The 18,209-nt window shown below is 38.0% G+C and overlaps 3 protein-coding genes across 3 annotated transcripts; 1 reads left to right on the forward strand and 2 right to left on the reverse strand.

Annotated features, from left to right (window-relative positions):
• The first annotated feature begins 5,363 nt into the window (after positions 1-5,363).
• Positions 5,364-11,794, forward strand: LOC121738055 (circadian clock-controlled protein daywake-like). Its single transcript, XM_042129873.1, has 5 exons — positions 5,364-5,433; positions 6,508-6,724; positions 8,487-8,620; positions 9,791-9,943; positions 11,561-11,794. The coding sequence occupies exons 1-5, from the start codon at positions 5,379-5,381 to the stop codon at positions 11,707-11,709; spliced, it is 708 nt and encodes a 235-aa protein (XP_041985807.1). The 5' UTR covers positions 5,364-5,378; the 3' UTR covers positions 11,710-11,794.
• A 1,408-nt stretch (positions 11,795-13,202) lies between these two features.
• On the reverse strand, positions 13,203-14,348 carry LOC121738246. The gene is made up of 2 exons (XM_042130197.1): positions 13,532-14,348; positions 13,203-13,216 (listed from the first exon to the last, which is right to left on the reverse strand). The coding sequence occupies exons 1-2, from the start codon at positions 14,346-14,348 to the stop codon at positions 13,203-13,205; spliced, it is 831 nt and encodes a 276-aa protein (XP_041986131.1).
• A 776-nt stretch (positions 14,349-15,124) lies between these two features.
• Positions 15,125-17,579, reverse strand: LOC121738090. Its single transcript, XM_042129926.1, has 2 exons — positions 17,198-17,579; positions 15,125-17,113 (listed from the first exon to the last, which is right to left on the reverse strand). Exon 2 carries the CDS (start codon positions 17,096-17,098, stop codon positions 15,221-15,223), a length of 1,878 nt encoding a protein of 625 aa, XP_041985860.1. The 5' UTR covers positions 17,099-17,113; positions 17,198-17,579; the 3' UTR covers positions 15,125-15,220.
• Between the last annotated feature and the right edge of the window lie 630 nt (positions 17,580-18,209).

An 18,209-nucleotide genomic window follows, 5' to 3' on the forward strand; every position in this document is an offset into this window, starting at 1 on the left:
GTCTGTCGGTATAAGACGGACAGACCGAACAAATAATCCTTCGATCGTGGATTCTTGGAAATCTATTGTTATTCTATTGTGTCTCGCTCACCGGTGAGCTTATGGGGCTTGATGGGTTAATTTATGGGGAAAAAATTGCCTTATTAGTTTAAGTTTTCATAATTTGTATACCACTGAGGACGCTAACCAAGCATATAATTATTTCTTGGAAACATTTTTGTTGTTTTATAATTTATGTTTTCCATATAAAATAATAAGAATACCAGTATATAGTAAACCAACGTGGTTATCTAGGGGAATCAAAGGGTTGTAAAAAGAAAAGAAAACTATTATGGTTATATAGAAAATTTTCTAACAATGAAAATAAAATGAAATTTAAAAAATACTCAAAGACATTAAAGAAAATAATAAAACTAACTCAAAAAGCGCAAAATACATATAAAATAAAAATGTCTAAAAACAAAACAAAGTCTATTTGGAATATTATTAAACAAACTAAAATAAATTTACCTCGGGATAATATATCAGAAATTATAGTAAATGGCAACATGATAACAGAACCAAAGCAAATTTCAAACGCATTTAATAATTACTTCATAGACAAAATTGACCCCATCCCTGGACACGGCAAAAATATTACTAACAATATTTCATCTACAATGAATTCATTTTTTATCGCCCCCAGCACACCTAAAGACATACAGAAAATTATTCAAGGTCTAAAAAACTCAAAGAGTGTTGGTTGGGATGAAGTATCAACTCCTGTGATCAAAAACGTTAGTGAAATAGTGTCTGATCCCTTAAGCTATGTCCTAAATTTGAGTATAGTATCCGGTGTATTCCCGGAAAAACTAAAAATCTCCGTCATCACGCCATTATTTAAAAAAAATGACAAAAAATTACTAAATAATTACAGACCTATAGCCTTGACATCCGTGATTTCGAAAATCTTTGAAAAACATATTAACAATCAGTTGTACAATTATTTAGAAAAATATAACCTACTATGTAAGGAACAAAAGGGCTTTCGTCGTAATATGGATATAAATAGGGCCATTTTTGATTTTCTAAAGATAGTACTGAATAATGTAGATAATGGAAATCCGATATGCTCTATATTTTGCGACATGACCCAAGCCTTTGATTACATCGATCACAAAATCTTAATAAAAAAACTTGAGGCATATGGTATTCGCGGAAATGCATTGAAACTAATAGAGTCATACTTATCAAATAGGAAACAGTGTACAAAAATAAAGCGAATAAACACCAAAACACTGCAGGAGGATGTGTTTATATCTGAGATGAGATACTTGATTTATGGCATTCCACAGGGTGGTGTTTTGGGCCCTCTTCTATTCATAATCTATATAAATGACTTCCCTAAAACAACTGACAAACCAATGACACTCTTTGCGGATGATAGTACCCTAACAATAGCTTGTGACATAATAAGTAATTATGAAAACGACATTAATAAAACTTTGACATATATAATATCATGGCTAAACAATAATAATTTAAAAATTAATTTAAACAAAACTAGCATCATACACTTCACACAAAGAAAATCTCCTCCCGAAATTAATGTGCACTATAGTGATACAAAAGTTATCCGCGTAAATTACTGTAAATTTTTAGGAATTAATATTGATAGCAAGCTAAACTGGAAATCTCACATAGAAAAACTTAGCAAAAAAATTTGTAGCTGTTCTTATGCTCTTGCTCAGTTAGCTCCTATCATGAACACTGATGGAATATTAACTGCTTATCATGGCATGGTTGGATCTCTCTTACGCTATGGTATAATATTTTGGGGAAATTCGCCTGAAAAAGACGTAATTTTTAAAATGCAAAAACGATGTATTCGGGCAATGTTTGGTTTGCAGGTAACGGATAGCTGCAAGGCATATTTTATTAAGCACAAAACTCTATCACTTCCGTCCTTGTATATAATTATTAGAAATGGTACTATTTGTTTATAAAAATCCTGAATTATTTCCTAAAACTTCTGAGGTCGTAAAAAGAAACAGGCGTGACAATGATAAAATATACACAAACAATTATAAAACGTCACTTGTTTGTAAAAGTGTATTAGGTATGTCATCCAAAATTTATAATAAATTGCCACTATCTATAAGAAAAAATAATGTCAGTATAAACATGTTCAAAAAATCTGTCAAAGAACTTTTAATAAGCAAATGCTATTATAACCTTTCTGATTATTTCAATGATAACAACAAAATAATATAAAGAGTTATAGTTATCATTAATTTTAACCTAGACATTAGAAATTATTGCTGTTATAATGAAATTAATGACATCACATACTATTGTTAATGTAATCTCGACTAATTGACAATTGACTTTATTATTATTATTATTTTATTAATCTTTTTTTTTTGACATTTTATTTTTATTATTATTGAACTAATTTTGACACTATATTTTATTATCATTATTTTTTTAATTCATATATTTCTTTAACATTATTAACATTGTACTAATTAATGACCAATTTTATACCCATAGGACATTATTTTCATTAATTAATTCAATCTATTGACTTAAATTTCTGTATCTTATAACATTTTGGATGATGACCATCAAAAATATAAATAAAACATTTTACAAAGATTATTAATTACTCTTTAAATGACACTTAGCACTGTATTACTTATTTAAATTTGATTTTGTTATTTTGTCTGAATGTTTATATTTAATATTGTCTTACTCCTTTTAAGAAATTAACATTTGCATGCTAACAATGTATTAGCGAAGTGTGCTGGTACTGTATCATTTTGTCATCCTTTGTAACCACATTTCGAGCAAATAAAGATATTATGATTATTATTATGATTATGATTAAAAATAAGTGATAATACTTTAGGGTGTGTACGTGTTCCTTGTAGAGAGTTCACTGTGAAAGTAGCAGCGCTGAAAGACCAAAATTTTTTTTACTTTTGTATGGGGAAACTCGTGACGCTCGGGCCCTTGCCCATACAAAAGTGAAAAAAAATCGTCTTTCAGAGCTGCTACTTTCACAGTTAACTCTCTACAAGGAACACGTACACACCCTAAAGTATTATTACTTGTTTTTGTTACACACTGTAGAAATTGTTCTTAAATATATTTCATCATCATCGAGTCATTCAGTGCTGAAAAAATTTGGCTTATTTAACAAATACACGATAACTTTTACTCAGCACATAGTCCTATAGCCATCGCTTGCTATATGTGTGCTAATAGCCAGCACATAGTCCTATAGCCATCGCTTGCTATGTGTACTAATAGCCAGCACATAGTCCTATAGCCATCGCTTGCCATGTGTGCTAATAGCCAGCACATAGTCCTATAGCCATCGCTTGCTATGTGTACTAATAGCCAGCACATAGTCCTATAGCCATCGCTTGCCATGTGTGCTAATAGCCAGCACATAGTCCTATAGCCATCGCTTGGTATATGTGCTAATAGCCAGCACATAGTCCTATAGCCATCGCTTGCCATGTGTGCTAATAGCCAGCACATAGTCCTATAGCCATCGCTTGCCATGTGTGCTAATAGCCAGCACATAGTCCTATAGCCATCGCTTGGTATATGTGCTAATAGCCAGCACATAGTCCTATAGCCATCGCTTGCCATGTGTGCTAATAGCCAGCACATAGTCCTATAGCCATCACTTGGTATATGTGCTAATAGCCAGCACATAGTCCTATAGCCATCGCTTGCTATGTGTGCTAATAGCCAGCACATAGTCCTATAGCCATCGCTTGCCATGTGTGCTAATAGCCAGCACATAGTCCTATAGCCATCGCTTGCCATGTGTGCTAATAGCCAGCACATAGTCCTATAGCCATCGCTTGCCATGTGTGCTAATAGCCAGCACATAGTCCTATAGCCATCGCTTGCTATGTTTGCTAATAGCCCCATGTATATAGGCTACTTGGCTCCTTAGCCCGGCCTTGTATTAGCTGACAAATGTTTACTCACTGCCAAAATAGAGACATGCTTAGATGATAAGGACTAACTGGTGATCTGGGTAGTTAGACGGCTTGCATTCGATAATTAATAATAGGATAAATTACTGCAATGTTTGCACGCTAGTAACACCAGCAAACAGTAAACAAAAAGTTTTGTTCGAAGTTTGATAACGTTTCTGTCAATATTCTGATATGACTGTAGTCTGTAGTGTAGATAATTACGAGTATGTAGTATATTGATTAACCGTTACATATAAGCTGTAACCACTTGATTCTATCATAATAAAGCCAATCAGTGAACCAAATACATCTTTAATTTGTCTCTAACACCCATCCTTACATGACTTGTGCAACATGTCGGATTTTGTTCAGACAATTTACCTGTTTTTTTATTGTTCTGTGTAATTAACTGTATCATGTGCTCAAAAGAGCTGTTTTACACCAGGAGCCGATTTTTTTTTTATGAAATAAGGGGGCAAACGAGCAAACGGGTCACCTGATGGAAAGCAACTTCCGTCGCCCATGGACACTCGCAGCATCAGAAGAGCTGCAGGTGCGTTGCCGGCCTTCTAAGGGGTAATAGGGGAGGGTAGGGAAGGGAATAGGGGAGGGTACGGAAGGAAATAGGGGAGGGTAGGAATAGGAAAATGGTAGGGGATTGGGCCTCCGGTAAACTAACGAATATTACGAGTACTATTCTGCTCCTTTTAAGCTGCTGTTACATTTCCTACTTCCAATGAAAAAGAGGGTTGTTATAAGAAGCAAGACCCACTTCGTCTTGAGGGTCGAGCGCTTGGAGTCCCGCCACAAAGTCAATTTTAGCTCCTTTGTGATGAGGGTCCCGACGCATCATCTACCGACCTTCGAGAAGGAGGAGTTCTGGCCGATTGGAGTCGTCTACAGAAGGTACCGAGGACGACTTCCGAACACATCGCGCCCCACGTCGCAGACAATACGTGTTTAGTCTTCGATCGAATATTCTATGTTTAGTGCTTAGTGTTATATTTTAGTTTTAATGTATTATGTATGTTATATAAGTTTGATATGTCTGTCTGTGTATGTATCGTAGCATCCAAACGGGTGGACCGATTTTGATGTAGTTTTTTTGTTACAAAGCTGCCATGATCGAGAACTAGCAATCATCATCAGCTAGTTTAGTGCTGGGAAATTTGGGTTGATTAAGTTAGATTATTTTTAATAGTATTTTTAAGATGTCTAGTTAGTACTAAAGTATTGTAACAGAAAAACATAGCATTAATTTAGATGACACATTGTTTTTAGTAATAGCAACTAAGTTAGTTTATTATTTATAATTATTTAATGAGACAGTTATAATTACTATAAGTATAAGTATCTCAGTTACTGATGGATGTTTCATTTTTGATTGTGCTTTGAAAAATGGTGGTCAATATTTTGCTTGCGGCAGTACTTTGCGGTAGCTTGGTAGAAAGTAGTGAGTAAATTTTCGAATTCATCTTCCTGCCAATAAAGAAATCGTTAAAAACGGTTCATCCGTTTTTTTTTTTATGAAATAAAAAACCGAGCAAACGGGTCACCTGATGGAAAGCAACTTCCGTCGCCCATGGACACTCGCAGCATCAGAAGAGCTGCAAGTGCGGTGCCGGCCTTTTAAGAGGGAATAGGGTAATACGGGAGAGTAGGGAAGGGAAGGGAAGGGAATAGTTGAGGGTAGAGAATGGTAGGGGTTAGGGGATTGGGCCTCCGGTAAACTGAACTGAAACGGAGAACGTGGTATTTATCCGGTCGAGCCGGCCCATTCGTGCCGAAGCATGGCTCTCCCACGTCTAAAACGATTTGGAGGAGTTGGGCAACAAAGACCGCGACAAAAGAATTTCAACTCAAAGTATCTTTTCAGCAAAATCGGTTCAGCAGTTTGGGCGTGAAGAGGTAACAGACAGACAGACAGACACACTTTCGTATTTATAATATTAGTTTGGATTTAAGAAATTATAATGAACTATAATAATAGTCTGAGAATGATAAGAATAGTCCCTGAACTGCTAAACACTCATTTCTCCAATCGTACAATAATAAATATTCCTTTTAAGTTGTACGTATTTTGTCGTGGTTGTTTTTTCCGATAGTTCTGGAGAACGATTCCAGTTATTTGCATGAGTCGATTCTATAAAATTTTATTTTCGCCTTTTGCTTTGGTTTTGACTTTTGGCATTCTTTTTGAATGCATGAGCGTTTTTAGCATCAAAATATTGCTATAAATTGACATTTAAAAACAACCACTGATTTAAAACTCCTATATACTCTGTCAGGCATCAGATTGGTCCACTCGTTTGGATTCTACGATGCTATGGACACACACAGATATATGTATTATATAAGTACGTCAAAATAATAACACCCCACTCTTTCGACGGGGTTTTGAAAAAATATATCACAATCCACTTGATTGGGTGCTATGATGCCATAAACAAACACACACAGTTAAAAACACATAGAAAGACACGTTAAAGTGAAATATACTCTTGATAAACCATAATCACTCTTCCAGGCTACATCACATCCTGCAAAGCTGGTGATCACGCCTGTGTGGTGACCAGCGCCAATGAGGTATACCAGAAGCTGATGGTGGGCGTCCCAGAACTGGGCATCGACCCGCAAGAACCTGTCTTCCATCCCATCATAGAAGGAGACTTGTCTATACTTAATTATAAGTTCCTTAATGGCACTTTCGTTGGGCTAGATAAGTGTAAGATGTTGGATGTTCAGTGAGTATAAGTATTATACGAACGTACAAATAATATTGAGTCTTTCTAGCTGTTTATTTTTCGGTCTGTTTGTCTGTCCGTCTGTTTTATCTTTATACTCTTCACTCTCATGCCACTAATTTTCTGTATATCTGTCTATCTCTTTCTCTGTTAGTTTTTAGGTATGTTTGTCTATCCGTCAGTTTGGCTGAACCATAACAGACTTTGATGATTGTTGAAGATACTTAGGATAGTATTTACCGTGAAAAAGCTAATTTTGGAAAAACGTAATAGGCATCTAAGTTACAATATGAAAGTTGGTCTGTCTGTCTGATACCTTGCTTGCGCAGAAGTTTGATTACTGCTCTGGAACCGTAAATATTTTAGTGATAAAAACTATCACATGCCCCATATAACGTGGGAGAGCCATGCTTCGGCACGAATGGGTCGGCTCGACCGGAGAAATACCACGTTCTCACAGAAATGAGAAAACCGGCGTGAAACAGCGCTTGCGCTGTGTTTCGCCGAGTGAGTGAGTTTACCGGAGGCCCAATTCCCTTCCCTACCATCCCCTATTACCCTATTCCCTCTTAAAAGGCCGGCAACGCACCTGCAGCTCTTCTGATGCTGCGAGTGTCCATGGGCAACGGAAGTTGCTTTCCATCAGGTGACCCGTTTGCTCGTTTGCCCCCTTATATCATATTAAAAAAATGATCTATTCCATCACAGAAAAGGCTATGTCTGGTCTTTGCTTCAGTCTTGAAACCAAATTAGTAATTACATCCAAATCGGTTCAAAACTGATGGACACGTCTTTACACCTATTATATTCGTCGGGGGTTAAAAATATCTTTGGACGATGGACATAGATCATATTCCGGTATCGATCCAATTAAAAGGCCGGCAACGCACCTGCAGCTCTTCTGATGCTGCGAGTGTCCATGGGCAACGGAAGTTGCTTTCCATCAGGTGACCCGTTTGCTCGTTTGCCCCCTTATATCATATTAAAAAAATGATCTATTCCATCACAGAAAAGGCTATGTCTGGTCTTTGCTTCAGTCTTGAAACCAAATTAGTAATTACATCCAAATCGGTTCAAAACTGATGGACACGTCTTTACACCTATTATATTCGTCGGGGGTTAAAAATATCTTTGGACGATGGACATAGATCATATTCCGGTATCGATCCAATTAAAACTCATTATGTCCTTACAATTGTGGTTAATTACTTAATTGCATGACTATATCACATACAATTTACACTGTCCATATTATAATTGTTTAATTGCTATTTAAATATTTATTATAGTAATTAGTGTAATACGAGTATTTTTAGAATATTCTTCAAAATTAACATTGCAGAAACTCCAAATTCATGAAAATTCCTGTCATTTTGATAATTTTAAGATGGCATTCGCGTCAGTTCGCATTTTGGCCACGTCACACTTGCAAAAAATGCTTTGTAAAGATGTAAAAAACACTAAAACTGGGTTTTTGATCGTCGTTTTTCATTCGTTGTCTATCATTTCCATTATCTATTCGATAGGAAACCTAAGATGGCCGAGTATCATTTAAATTAACACAATCCTACAAGAATCTTTTGACGCGTGGGCCAAAATAAGGAATATCTTGTAAAATGAAAAACGTCACTTTCACACAAATGTCATCTAAGTATGCATGCCAAATTGAGATTTACCCTTGTCATGTGTCATCCCCGTGTCATCCCCGCCGCCAGCGCCATGACAATGTCAAAGCATCCTTTCAAGGTTCAGCAATTTTAAGGTTCGACGAATCCACTCTCAAGGTGCATCTAGAGATGACCTGTCCGAAGATCGTGATGACAGCCAACTACGAGATCAGCGGTCGACTGATCGTGCTGCCGATTGAGGGGGAGGGGGAGTGCTCCGTGGTTACAGGTAAGTCTTCCGTAAATTATGTCTGTTTGCATCTTCAAGTTTCAACCGCTGAACCAATTCTAATGAAAGATACTCAGAATCCTCTCTAGGGATATAGGATATTTTTTATCGCGGAAAAATCTACTCTCTATGAGGCCATGGGATAAATAAATTATATCTAGTTAGGTCATATTCCGTGGAAAATGCAAATTTTTAAATTTTTTATTGACATTGATCTTTGAGCAAAGCTTGACATTCCTCTGATCCTTACTTTTTTGGCATACGTGGGAGAGCCATGCTTCGGCACGAATGGGCCGGCTCGACCGGAGAAATACCACGTTCTCACAGAAAACCGGCGTGAAACAGCGCTTGCGCTGTGTTTCGCCGAGTGAGTGAGTTTACCGGAGGCCCGATCCCCTACCCTATTCCCTTCTCTACCCTCCCTTATTCCCTTCCCTTCCCTACCCTCCCCTTCCCTACCTTCCCCTATTACCCTATTCCCTCTTAAAACCACAGCCGGCAACGCACCTGCAGCACTTCTGATGCTGCGAGTGTCTATGGGCGACGGAAGTCGCTTTTCATCAGGTGACCCGTTTGCTCGTTTGCCCCCTTATTTCATAAAAAAAAAACAAAAGTGATAAGCCTTATATAAGTTATAACGAAATTCAAATAATATAACGATCTTCCGCAACTGGTTTTCGCAACAGAAGAATCTTTAAAAGCATTGGTCTTTCTTTGCTACCTTAATCATATCTATTCAGAGTAGAATTTTATTTCAGCGCAATAAAAAAATAAATAATAAAAAATGTTTTATTCCTGAGTAAATTTGAATCAATTTTTTTCAGAATGTCTACCTGATGCCTACCACCGGTTCGGGAACTACTCCGGCGAGAAGAACCGGCGTAAGAAACTCGCACGGGTCCCACTTTTTACCTAAAAAGTGAAAGAAAAATTGTTCTTTTTAAAATAAAGTTTACAATTCTGTAACTTAATATTATATACAATATCAACATACATAATTGTGAGTCATAAAATAATGTAGAAGTAGCCTTGCAAGCAGCCATCCTACTCCCAAGATGTGCCATCGTTAATGAAATCATTGACCTTATAAGTTATAATAGGCTTTGGCACACAAACGCTCTTTGCCCACTCATACATCATTTGAATAATCATCAAGTCCTTAACTTCCAGGCAGGTATGACCTATCAGCGGACCTGGATGTGAAGATCAGCGAATCCAATGGCAAAAGGCACATGGCCATCAAGACTTTTAAACTCAAACCAAACGCCATGGAACCCATCGTCTTTGACTTTAAGAACTTATTCAACGGACAAAAGGACTTATGTGAGTAAAGCTGATTTGGTTTTGATGATATCTTTTCCAAGATTAGACAGATTTAGATGAAATTTGGATTATAAATAGATTATAACATAATGAAGGACTTATAATATTTTTTATTGCGATAAAATGTACGGTTCCAGCTAATTTTCATTTAACCAACATAGTCGGAAGCGTCCTCTATCATTTCGAACATTTTCGTCAAAGTTAAAAGTATTTTATCAAGTTATTTAAATAGTATTTTCTACTCTTTTATAACTTGAAACAAGCATTTTATTATAAAGCTGAAAATATTCTAGCATAATAGGATAACTAAATAAAAGGTGTTGCTTTTGTAACAACAGCCTTAGCGAATTACCAAGAAAAATATGCAAGTTTATTCCACAAAATATTTAGTGTCTTCTATGCAGTAGTCAATACTAGCTCCGTGTCTATACTAGTACCTTCTCTTCGATATAATAATGCAATCACTGCCCCACTTAGAGACGAATATTAATACTAAGTAGGTATTTAATATTCGTCCTTACAGTTGCAATGAAATGAAGATTTTGACACAAGCCCCATACTTTACCTGTCAAAATCATCATTAAATTGAAATTTAATCATCATGGGTGAAATACTTTTTATGGCAAAACAATGTTTGCCGCGACAGCTAGTAGTTATATAATTTAAGAGTAATATTGTCCTAAAAATAGAATAATCCATATATCAGAACCATTAAATCAAAGTATGAAATCCTTTCTATCTCTGTTAGCTACCACTTTCAGGATTTTTCGCAGATATAAATGTTTGTCGAAGCTAGTCACAAAAATTTAACTTAATAGTAATAAAAAAATGTTTTAGGGCTCCCTGACTATCATTAAAAGTCTACGAATGCGGCAGTTGGTATCCTAACCAAAACACCTCCATAGTCTAATAGCTTTTGTCTCTTGACTAAGAGGTTGCAAGTTTACGTAAATTCCAAGTTAAAGAGTAAAGGAAGATTTTTCATTTACTCTTTAGTTTATACGTGGGAGAGCCATGCTTCGGCACGAATGGGCCGGCTCGACCGGAGAAATACCACGTTCTCACAGAAAACCGGCGTGAAACAGCGCTTGCACTGTGTTTCGCTGAGTGAGTGAGTTTACCAGAGGCCCAATCCCCTATCCTATTCCCTTCCCTACTCTCCCCTTTTCCCTTCCCTTCCCTACCCTTCCCTATTCCCTTCCCTTCCCTACCCTCCCCTATTACCCTATTCCCTCTTAAAGGCCGGCAACGCACTTCCAGCTCTTCTGATGCTGTAAGTGTCCATGGGCGACGGAAGTTGCTTTCCATCAGGTGACCCGTTTGCTCGTTTGCCCCCTTATTTCATAAAAAAAAAGGAAGATACAACGCTATGTATATTAGGGCACTATATCTCTGCGGCGTAATCTCTGGTTTCAATGAAACCGGCCAACATCACCACCGTCACCAAAACCGAAAATAGAGTGCTGTCCATAACGCACACACTTGGACACTATAAAATTACCCCTGCGTATATGCCCTGGTTTCAATGAAACCGGTCACCGTCACCTACGCTGGTGTGGCAGAATTATATGCGAAGGTATATAAGCCATTATTGTAACCAAGAAATTCGTCTTTCAGCGGACACAGTCCACAAATTCGCCAACGCCAACTGGAAAGAGGTAGCTGAGTTTGTCCAGGGGCCGGTCTGGTATACCCATGGCAGGAAACTGGTGAACGCAGCCAATAAGTTTCTGAAGAATGTGGGGATGGATGAGATAACTGTGTAGTGGAGGTTGGGGGTTGGGTGTGGGAGTTGGGAGAGGAGAGTTGTGGGAGTTGGGATAATGACGGGAATAAACAGTTTGTAGTTAATTGTTGTTGTCATTTTAAGACCTGATTTTCTAAGTTTTACTAACTAATAATTGTATCTGTCTGTCGGTTACATCGATTTTGATTTTTCGTATGAAGCTACTTTGATTTTCAGGTAAGGACATGATAATATTTATAATAGACGTGAGTGGAAGAATGGAACAAGTAACATTTCGTAACATACGGACAATGACTCATTTTTTCCCTTATTATTTTAATAAAACTTGTAACTTATCTACTTCATAACCTAGCATATATATCTGGCTACACATATAATCCATAGTTTTTCTATTTCAAATATTTTTTTCTGGCCCTAAAGCTAAAGCCTCCACTTTAGCAAAAAAACGAGAAGTTTTTCCATTTTACTTACCTTATTCTTCCACTCACGTCTTGTTATGACAGTTCATACTAATGGCATTGGATAGTATCTAAAGAATACTAATTTTTATTATGATTAATAATAATTTACATACTTACATTACTACATAACACAATATCATGCTATAATTATTAATATAGTATTATAGGAACTTAAATTTGTTAATAAATTTAGATTAGTTGCATGCACATAGTTTTACGTTACAATCCAGCTTAGATACCAATGTAAACAACCGCCTTGTATTATTTAATTGTACTGTGTATTGTGCTTTTCAATAAATAAATAAAATAAATAAATTAATTAATTAATTTCTTCTTAAATTACTAATTTAAGAAGAAAATTATTCCTTGCTATACTTATCTCGTACAATACACGATAAGGAATTGGACGGAAACCGTACATTTTTCAGCAAAATAGCAGCCTATGTTCTTCCCCGTAGTCTACTCTATATCTCTGCCAAATTCCATAAAAATCTGATCGGTACTTCGTGAGATTAGCAAGTTCTTAGATTTTCCCCTTTTTTTCTATATTTTCCTTTGATTCTTCGCTCCTATTGGTCAAACCTAGATGTTTTATACCCTAACGGCCGTTCCCAATATTTGATCTATCTCTGGTTTTGCCCTACTAGAGATAGTAATAGCTCACAATTGACATAAAATATATGTCTCTAATGTCTAATGTGAGCTATTCCTATCTCTAGTAGGGCCAAACCAGAGATAGATCAAATATTGGGAACCGCCGTAAGGCCTAAACCCTTACGGCCGTTCCCAATATTTGATATATCTCTGGTTTTGCCCTACTAGAGATAGGAATAGCTCACAATTGACATAAAATATATTTTATGTCTAATGTGAGCTATTCCTATCTCTAGTATGACAAAACCAGAGATAGATCAAATATTGGGAACGGCCGTAAGGGTTTAAGCCTTACGGCGGTTCCCAATATTTGATCTATCTCTGGTTTGGCCCTACTAGAGATAGGAATAGCTCACATTAGACATTAGAGACATATATTTTATGTCAATTAAAAAGTTCAACTCTTCATGCCTGTAATGTGTTGTAAATGGCGGTTTAGGCATCAAGGACATAATAGTTTTCATCTTGGGTAAATATAAGCTTCCCGTACGATTAATACACTTATGGCTGGTTTACACGTATTAAGTAGATAAGTGGTAACTAAATTTGAACTTAATTTGAAGTGCCTGCCCGAAATGTGTCAAGTGACAAGCCCCGCCTGCCAACATAATAGAAAATTTATTTATTTATTTATTTATTTATTACAAATCACAACTATCATTACAGGTTAAAACCTAATACAATAGAGCGTTACTATTACTTACATAAAATTATATTCTAGCTTACTTGCTACACAATATGTGACTTTGGTGAACTCATTCAATGAGCACGTAAACAAATCGACCGTGTTTGCGACCGTGTTCAGCGTCCGCAGCGCCCGCGTGAGCGGGGACATCCGCAGCAGGTTGGTGCGCGCGCGCGACACCTCCAGTAGCGGCGGTCGGCGCCGCCGCTCCGCGTACCCGTCCGGCACACTCAGTCTGGCTCCTTGCAGCACAGCTGGATTGTGCGTTTCACCGCGCAAAACTTTAACTACATAAGTAGCTAAAGCTACTTCCCTCCTAGCTTCTAATTTGTAATATCCGACCATACCCAGAACAAATAGCGTTGGATACAGTAAAGGGTAACCTGGGTAAACCCCGTACCTCTTGAGGTATATGAAACGCACAAATTTGTTCTGGATACGGTCTAGCATTTTAATGTACTTGTCTTCGTACGGGGACCAAATGACGGCATTGCATTCTAAGTGGCTTTTCACTAGAGCCTCATAGAGGGCTTTCAAAGCTGCGATGTTAGAGAAGTGATGCGCTTGCCGTAGCAGAAACCCTAAATTGCGGTAAGCCTTTTTACATACTTCAACTACATGTTTTCTAAAGTTTAGATCGGATGTGAAGCTGACTCCTAAATCTTTAATTTCAGTGACACGTTTTAGTGGTGTTCCCTCTATGCAGTATTGATGCTGACGAGGTGAGCGAGCGCGGCTGAACGACAATACGCAGCACTTAGTCGTGTTGAAGTACAGCTTATTGTCTATGGACCACTTCACAATCCTGTCAATATCCTGCTGCAATTTTATGTGATCAGCGTCCTCTATTATTTTCATTATGATTTTAAGGTCATCAGCAAACAGTAAGGCTATCGTTTTTTTTACAACTTCAGGTAGGTCATTCAAAGTCAAAATGAACAGAAGAGGACCTAAATTGCTGCCCTGACTCACTCCAGATCTCGTGAAATACGATTCAGAAAAGCATCCGCCACAATCCACATACTGGCATCTATCCCGCAGATAGTTAGCAAAGAAAGCCAGGGTATGCGGGGCACAACCTGCTTCAGCCAATTTTGACAAGAGAATGTCATTGTCGACTGTGTCGAATGCCTTTCTAAAATCAAAGTATGCCACATCTACCTGTTCACCAGCGTCTACAGCAGGTACTAGATGCGTCATTAAGTCCAGTAAGTTTCCTGTCGTTCCTCGCGCATAGGCTTGCCAGGCCATAAAATGCAAAGGCCGGACTGCGCACTATATAAGGCCGGACATTTTAGCCTAAAAGCCGGACATGTTTTTTTTATTGCCAAACATAATGTTTTTACAGCTGGGCTGTTGAAAAAAGTATTTATACGTGGTGAAAAGTGAGGATATTCGATATTTATTAAAAGATGGACATAATATTTATAATAAAAAAACTCGTTTACGAATTTGAAATGTTTATTAAGTTACACTATTACAGTTTTACTTACAAATGGATCATCAGTCTTTTGTAGATAATTAAATATTATTAAAACTAAAAAACAAATGAATATAGCTCTCTTTTGGCATTCATAATACTATAAACTAAAAAATATAATAAAACAAATAAAAATAATCATTCTTCTGGAAAGTAACAAAAAGATAATATTAATTTTACGGCTAGGTAAGAATTTACTTTATAGTAGGTATTTATAGAACAATTTAAAATCTTTAAAAAATAACAAAATCTAGTTATATTTGGCACTTGCACCTACTTTGTCAAGAATTTCGTTTTCCTTAGAAATCATATCGTAAATTTCTTTACATGTTAATTTTAAATTGCATAACAAGAACATCATCTTAGCAATTGTATCTGTTTGTAGTCTACTGCGTTCCTTTGTCCACTGGGCGTTTATTAAAGAGAAAACTCTTTCAACGTTGGCATTGTGGCCTGGTATTGCAAAATAATATTCTGCCAACTTAAGCAGTTCCGAATAAAATTCTTCATTATTAAATGATTTAAAATACGAGGTCCACTTCTGATGTGCCAACAGCTTTTTAAAGTCAGAGTCATCTTCGTGTTGCTTTAAAAATTTTATGAAGTTTTGCCACTGATCAAAAAATTTATTGTCATTTAACTGTACATTTTTTCTAGACAAAGTGTCTATCGTTTTTGCCCCTTGTTCCCAGCTTGGAATATTAGCTAAAGTCATCCACTGAAAGTGTTTTAGGTCAGTACAAAATTCACTGGTCCAGGAATTCAGGTAATCTTTGGCAATATTGTACATTCTTCTCATGTTTTGTTTAAAATCTTCTACCTCATCCCGACGAGCCTCCGATAAACGCCGTAAAATTTCGGTCACTTTCATGGGGCAAAAATTTTGTTCCAATCTTTCGTTTATATTTTCCACTACTTGCGAACACTGATCAATTACTTCATTGACAGAAATATCAGCAGTTTCAGTGTGTTTGATTCGGCTTTGGTATATAGACATGAAAGAATGTAAGAGCCATAAATAACACTCAGAGAAGTCATTTTCGAAAAACATTTGCAATGTTCTGGCCGGATAACTCAGTGAAAGAAAGTATGACTTTAATGGCTCGTACATTTGCAAGATTCTCTCTATGGCGGGATAAAGAGATAGCCAGCGGGTTTTTGAATGGCTAAGCATACGTTTAAAATCAATTTCCAATTCTGAACAAACTTTTTTTAAAGCTTCAGTACGAACTGTGAAGCTGGCAAAATGGTTGTGCATTTGCATCACTATGCTGTCTACACAGATTGGTAAAGATTCGATTGCGTGATGTACGGAATTGCTGAAGATATGTGCAATACATCCAACACCGACCATATCATCGTTTTGAGTAGCTGATTTGAGTCTACTGTAGACGCTGTTGGTCCCACTTCTCTCTCTACCGCCAAAGTTAGTATTGGTGTTGTCCGCTGAAAAAGCTATTAATTTATCCAATAAGTTTTTGTCCGTCAAAATGGTGTGTATGTAAGTGGATATTGTTTCAGCAGTCTCGTTCGGTAAGGCCTGTAGCTCCAGTAATTTAACTTGAATTCCTCCCTTTTCAGGGTTGAAATATTGTATAAGCACAGGAAATAGCTTAATAGCACCATGGTTGCTACTATCTGTGGAGACGCTCAAGTATCTGATTTTTGACACTTCTTTTAACATATTTTCTTGGGCAAATGGGCCTAAAACATTTTTTAGGATAGCTTCAGCTTTTGAGCGGGAACAGGTTACATCTTTTGCGATTTTCGAATCTGGATATATACTCTTGCAAAGTGGAGCTGTGCAATCTAGAGAGTTAAATGATTCGTGATGTTTAACGGTATGATAAACCAGAGTAGCTTCTGTGGCCCGAACGCTCCGTTGAAGATTTAAGTTCGCATTGGATTCCATGAAAATATCAATTCTTGATGTAGATGCCGTACTACGAATCTTCATTTTGTGTTTTTCGGTATTTAAATGCTTTTCTAAGTCAGCTTTGCCCTTATTAGCAATGGAAATTATTTGATCACAAATTACACATTTTGCGTCCCATGGCTCTTTGCCAGATTTGAACATCTTGTATTGACTTTTTAAACTGTCAGAAAATATACATTTTCTTTTCGACATGACTAATAGAGAGATCTGAAACAAAGATGTTGTACTTGTATTTGAGGTTTGTCAATAACACATTAATGCTACAAATAGGAAAATATAAAACTAACTCACCAAAAATACGGTCGCCGCTAACTGAAATACTTAATTGTACGTGAACACACGCCAAGCACGCGCAAACGCCACGCGTTCCTAGGGCAGACTAACGGGCGCGAACCTGTCTGCGGACGGTGCGAGCAGCGGGGCGGGGTAACCACGCTCACGCACGCCACGCGTGACGCGCGGCGCGGCGCGAATCGCGGGCCGGAAGATAGTTTGCTCTCCGCTCGCCCTTGTCCGTTCGGGTCGGGCGCTCGTCCGCCCATCGTCGTACGAATCGCCACTCTGACAAAAAGCCTGACAAAAGCCGGACAGGCCAAACACGTACATATTTGGCCGGACGCGACTGCAAAAAGCCTAACATGTCCGGCTAAAGCCGGACACCTGGCAAGCCTACTCGCGCAGGACGAAAACCATGCTGAGCGTCATTCAACTGGCTACAAACCTGAGTATACAGGTCACGATGAATGGCCGACTCAAAAACCTTAGCTGGAGTACAGAGGATCGCCACTGGCCTATAATCGCTGGGTTCCGGGCCACCCCGGCCTTTCGGTACCGGCACAACACGCGATAGTACTACTTCCAGCGCTCGGGAAACTGCGCGGTTTCTATACACGTATTAAACAAGTGTGTCAAAGGCTCAACTAATACTCTACTGCAGTCCTTGAAAATATATGCTGGTATACCATCTGGACCCGCCGACCGCTTGGGCGGCAGGCGGTCGAGCGCGCGGCGTACGTCGCCAGGGCTTAGCCGCGTGATTTGCACGTGCGCGCCCGGCGCCGACGACGCCGCTGCGCTCGCCGCCCCCACGCCCAGCTCCGGCGGCTCCGGATTGTATACAGAGTAAAAATATCGAGCGAACTCATTCGCGGCTTCGAGCTCGGTCAATTGCCGACCATTTCTTACTAACTTATTTGTTCTCGAATTGCTTTTCCTGGATTTCACGTAACTCCAAAAGGCCCGCGGATCCGCCGCCAGATGGCTTTGTATCCTTTCGCAATACCGATCATGAGCTCGAGCCGTC

The sequence above is a fragment of the Aricia agestis genome, chromosome 22 (genome assembly GCF_905147365.1).
Source record: "Aricia agestis chromosome 22, ilAriAges1.1, whole genome shotgun sequence".
In the NCBI taxonomy this organism is placed as follows: domain Eukaryota; kingdom Metazoa; phylum Arthropoda; class Insecta; order Lepidoptera; family Lycaenidae; genus Aricia; species Aricia agestis.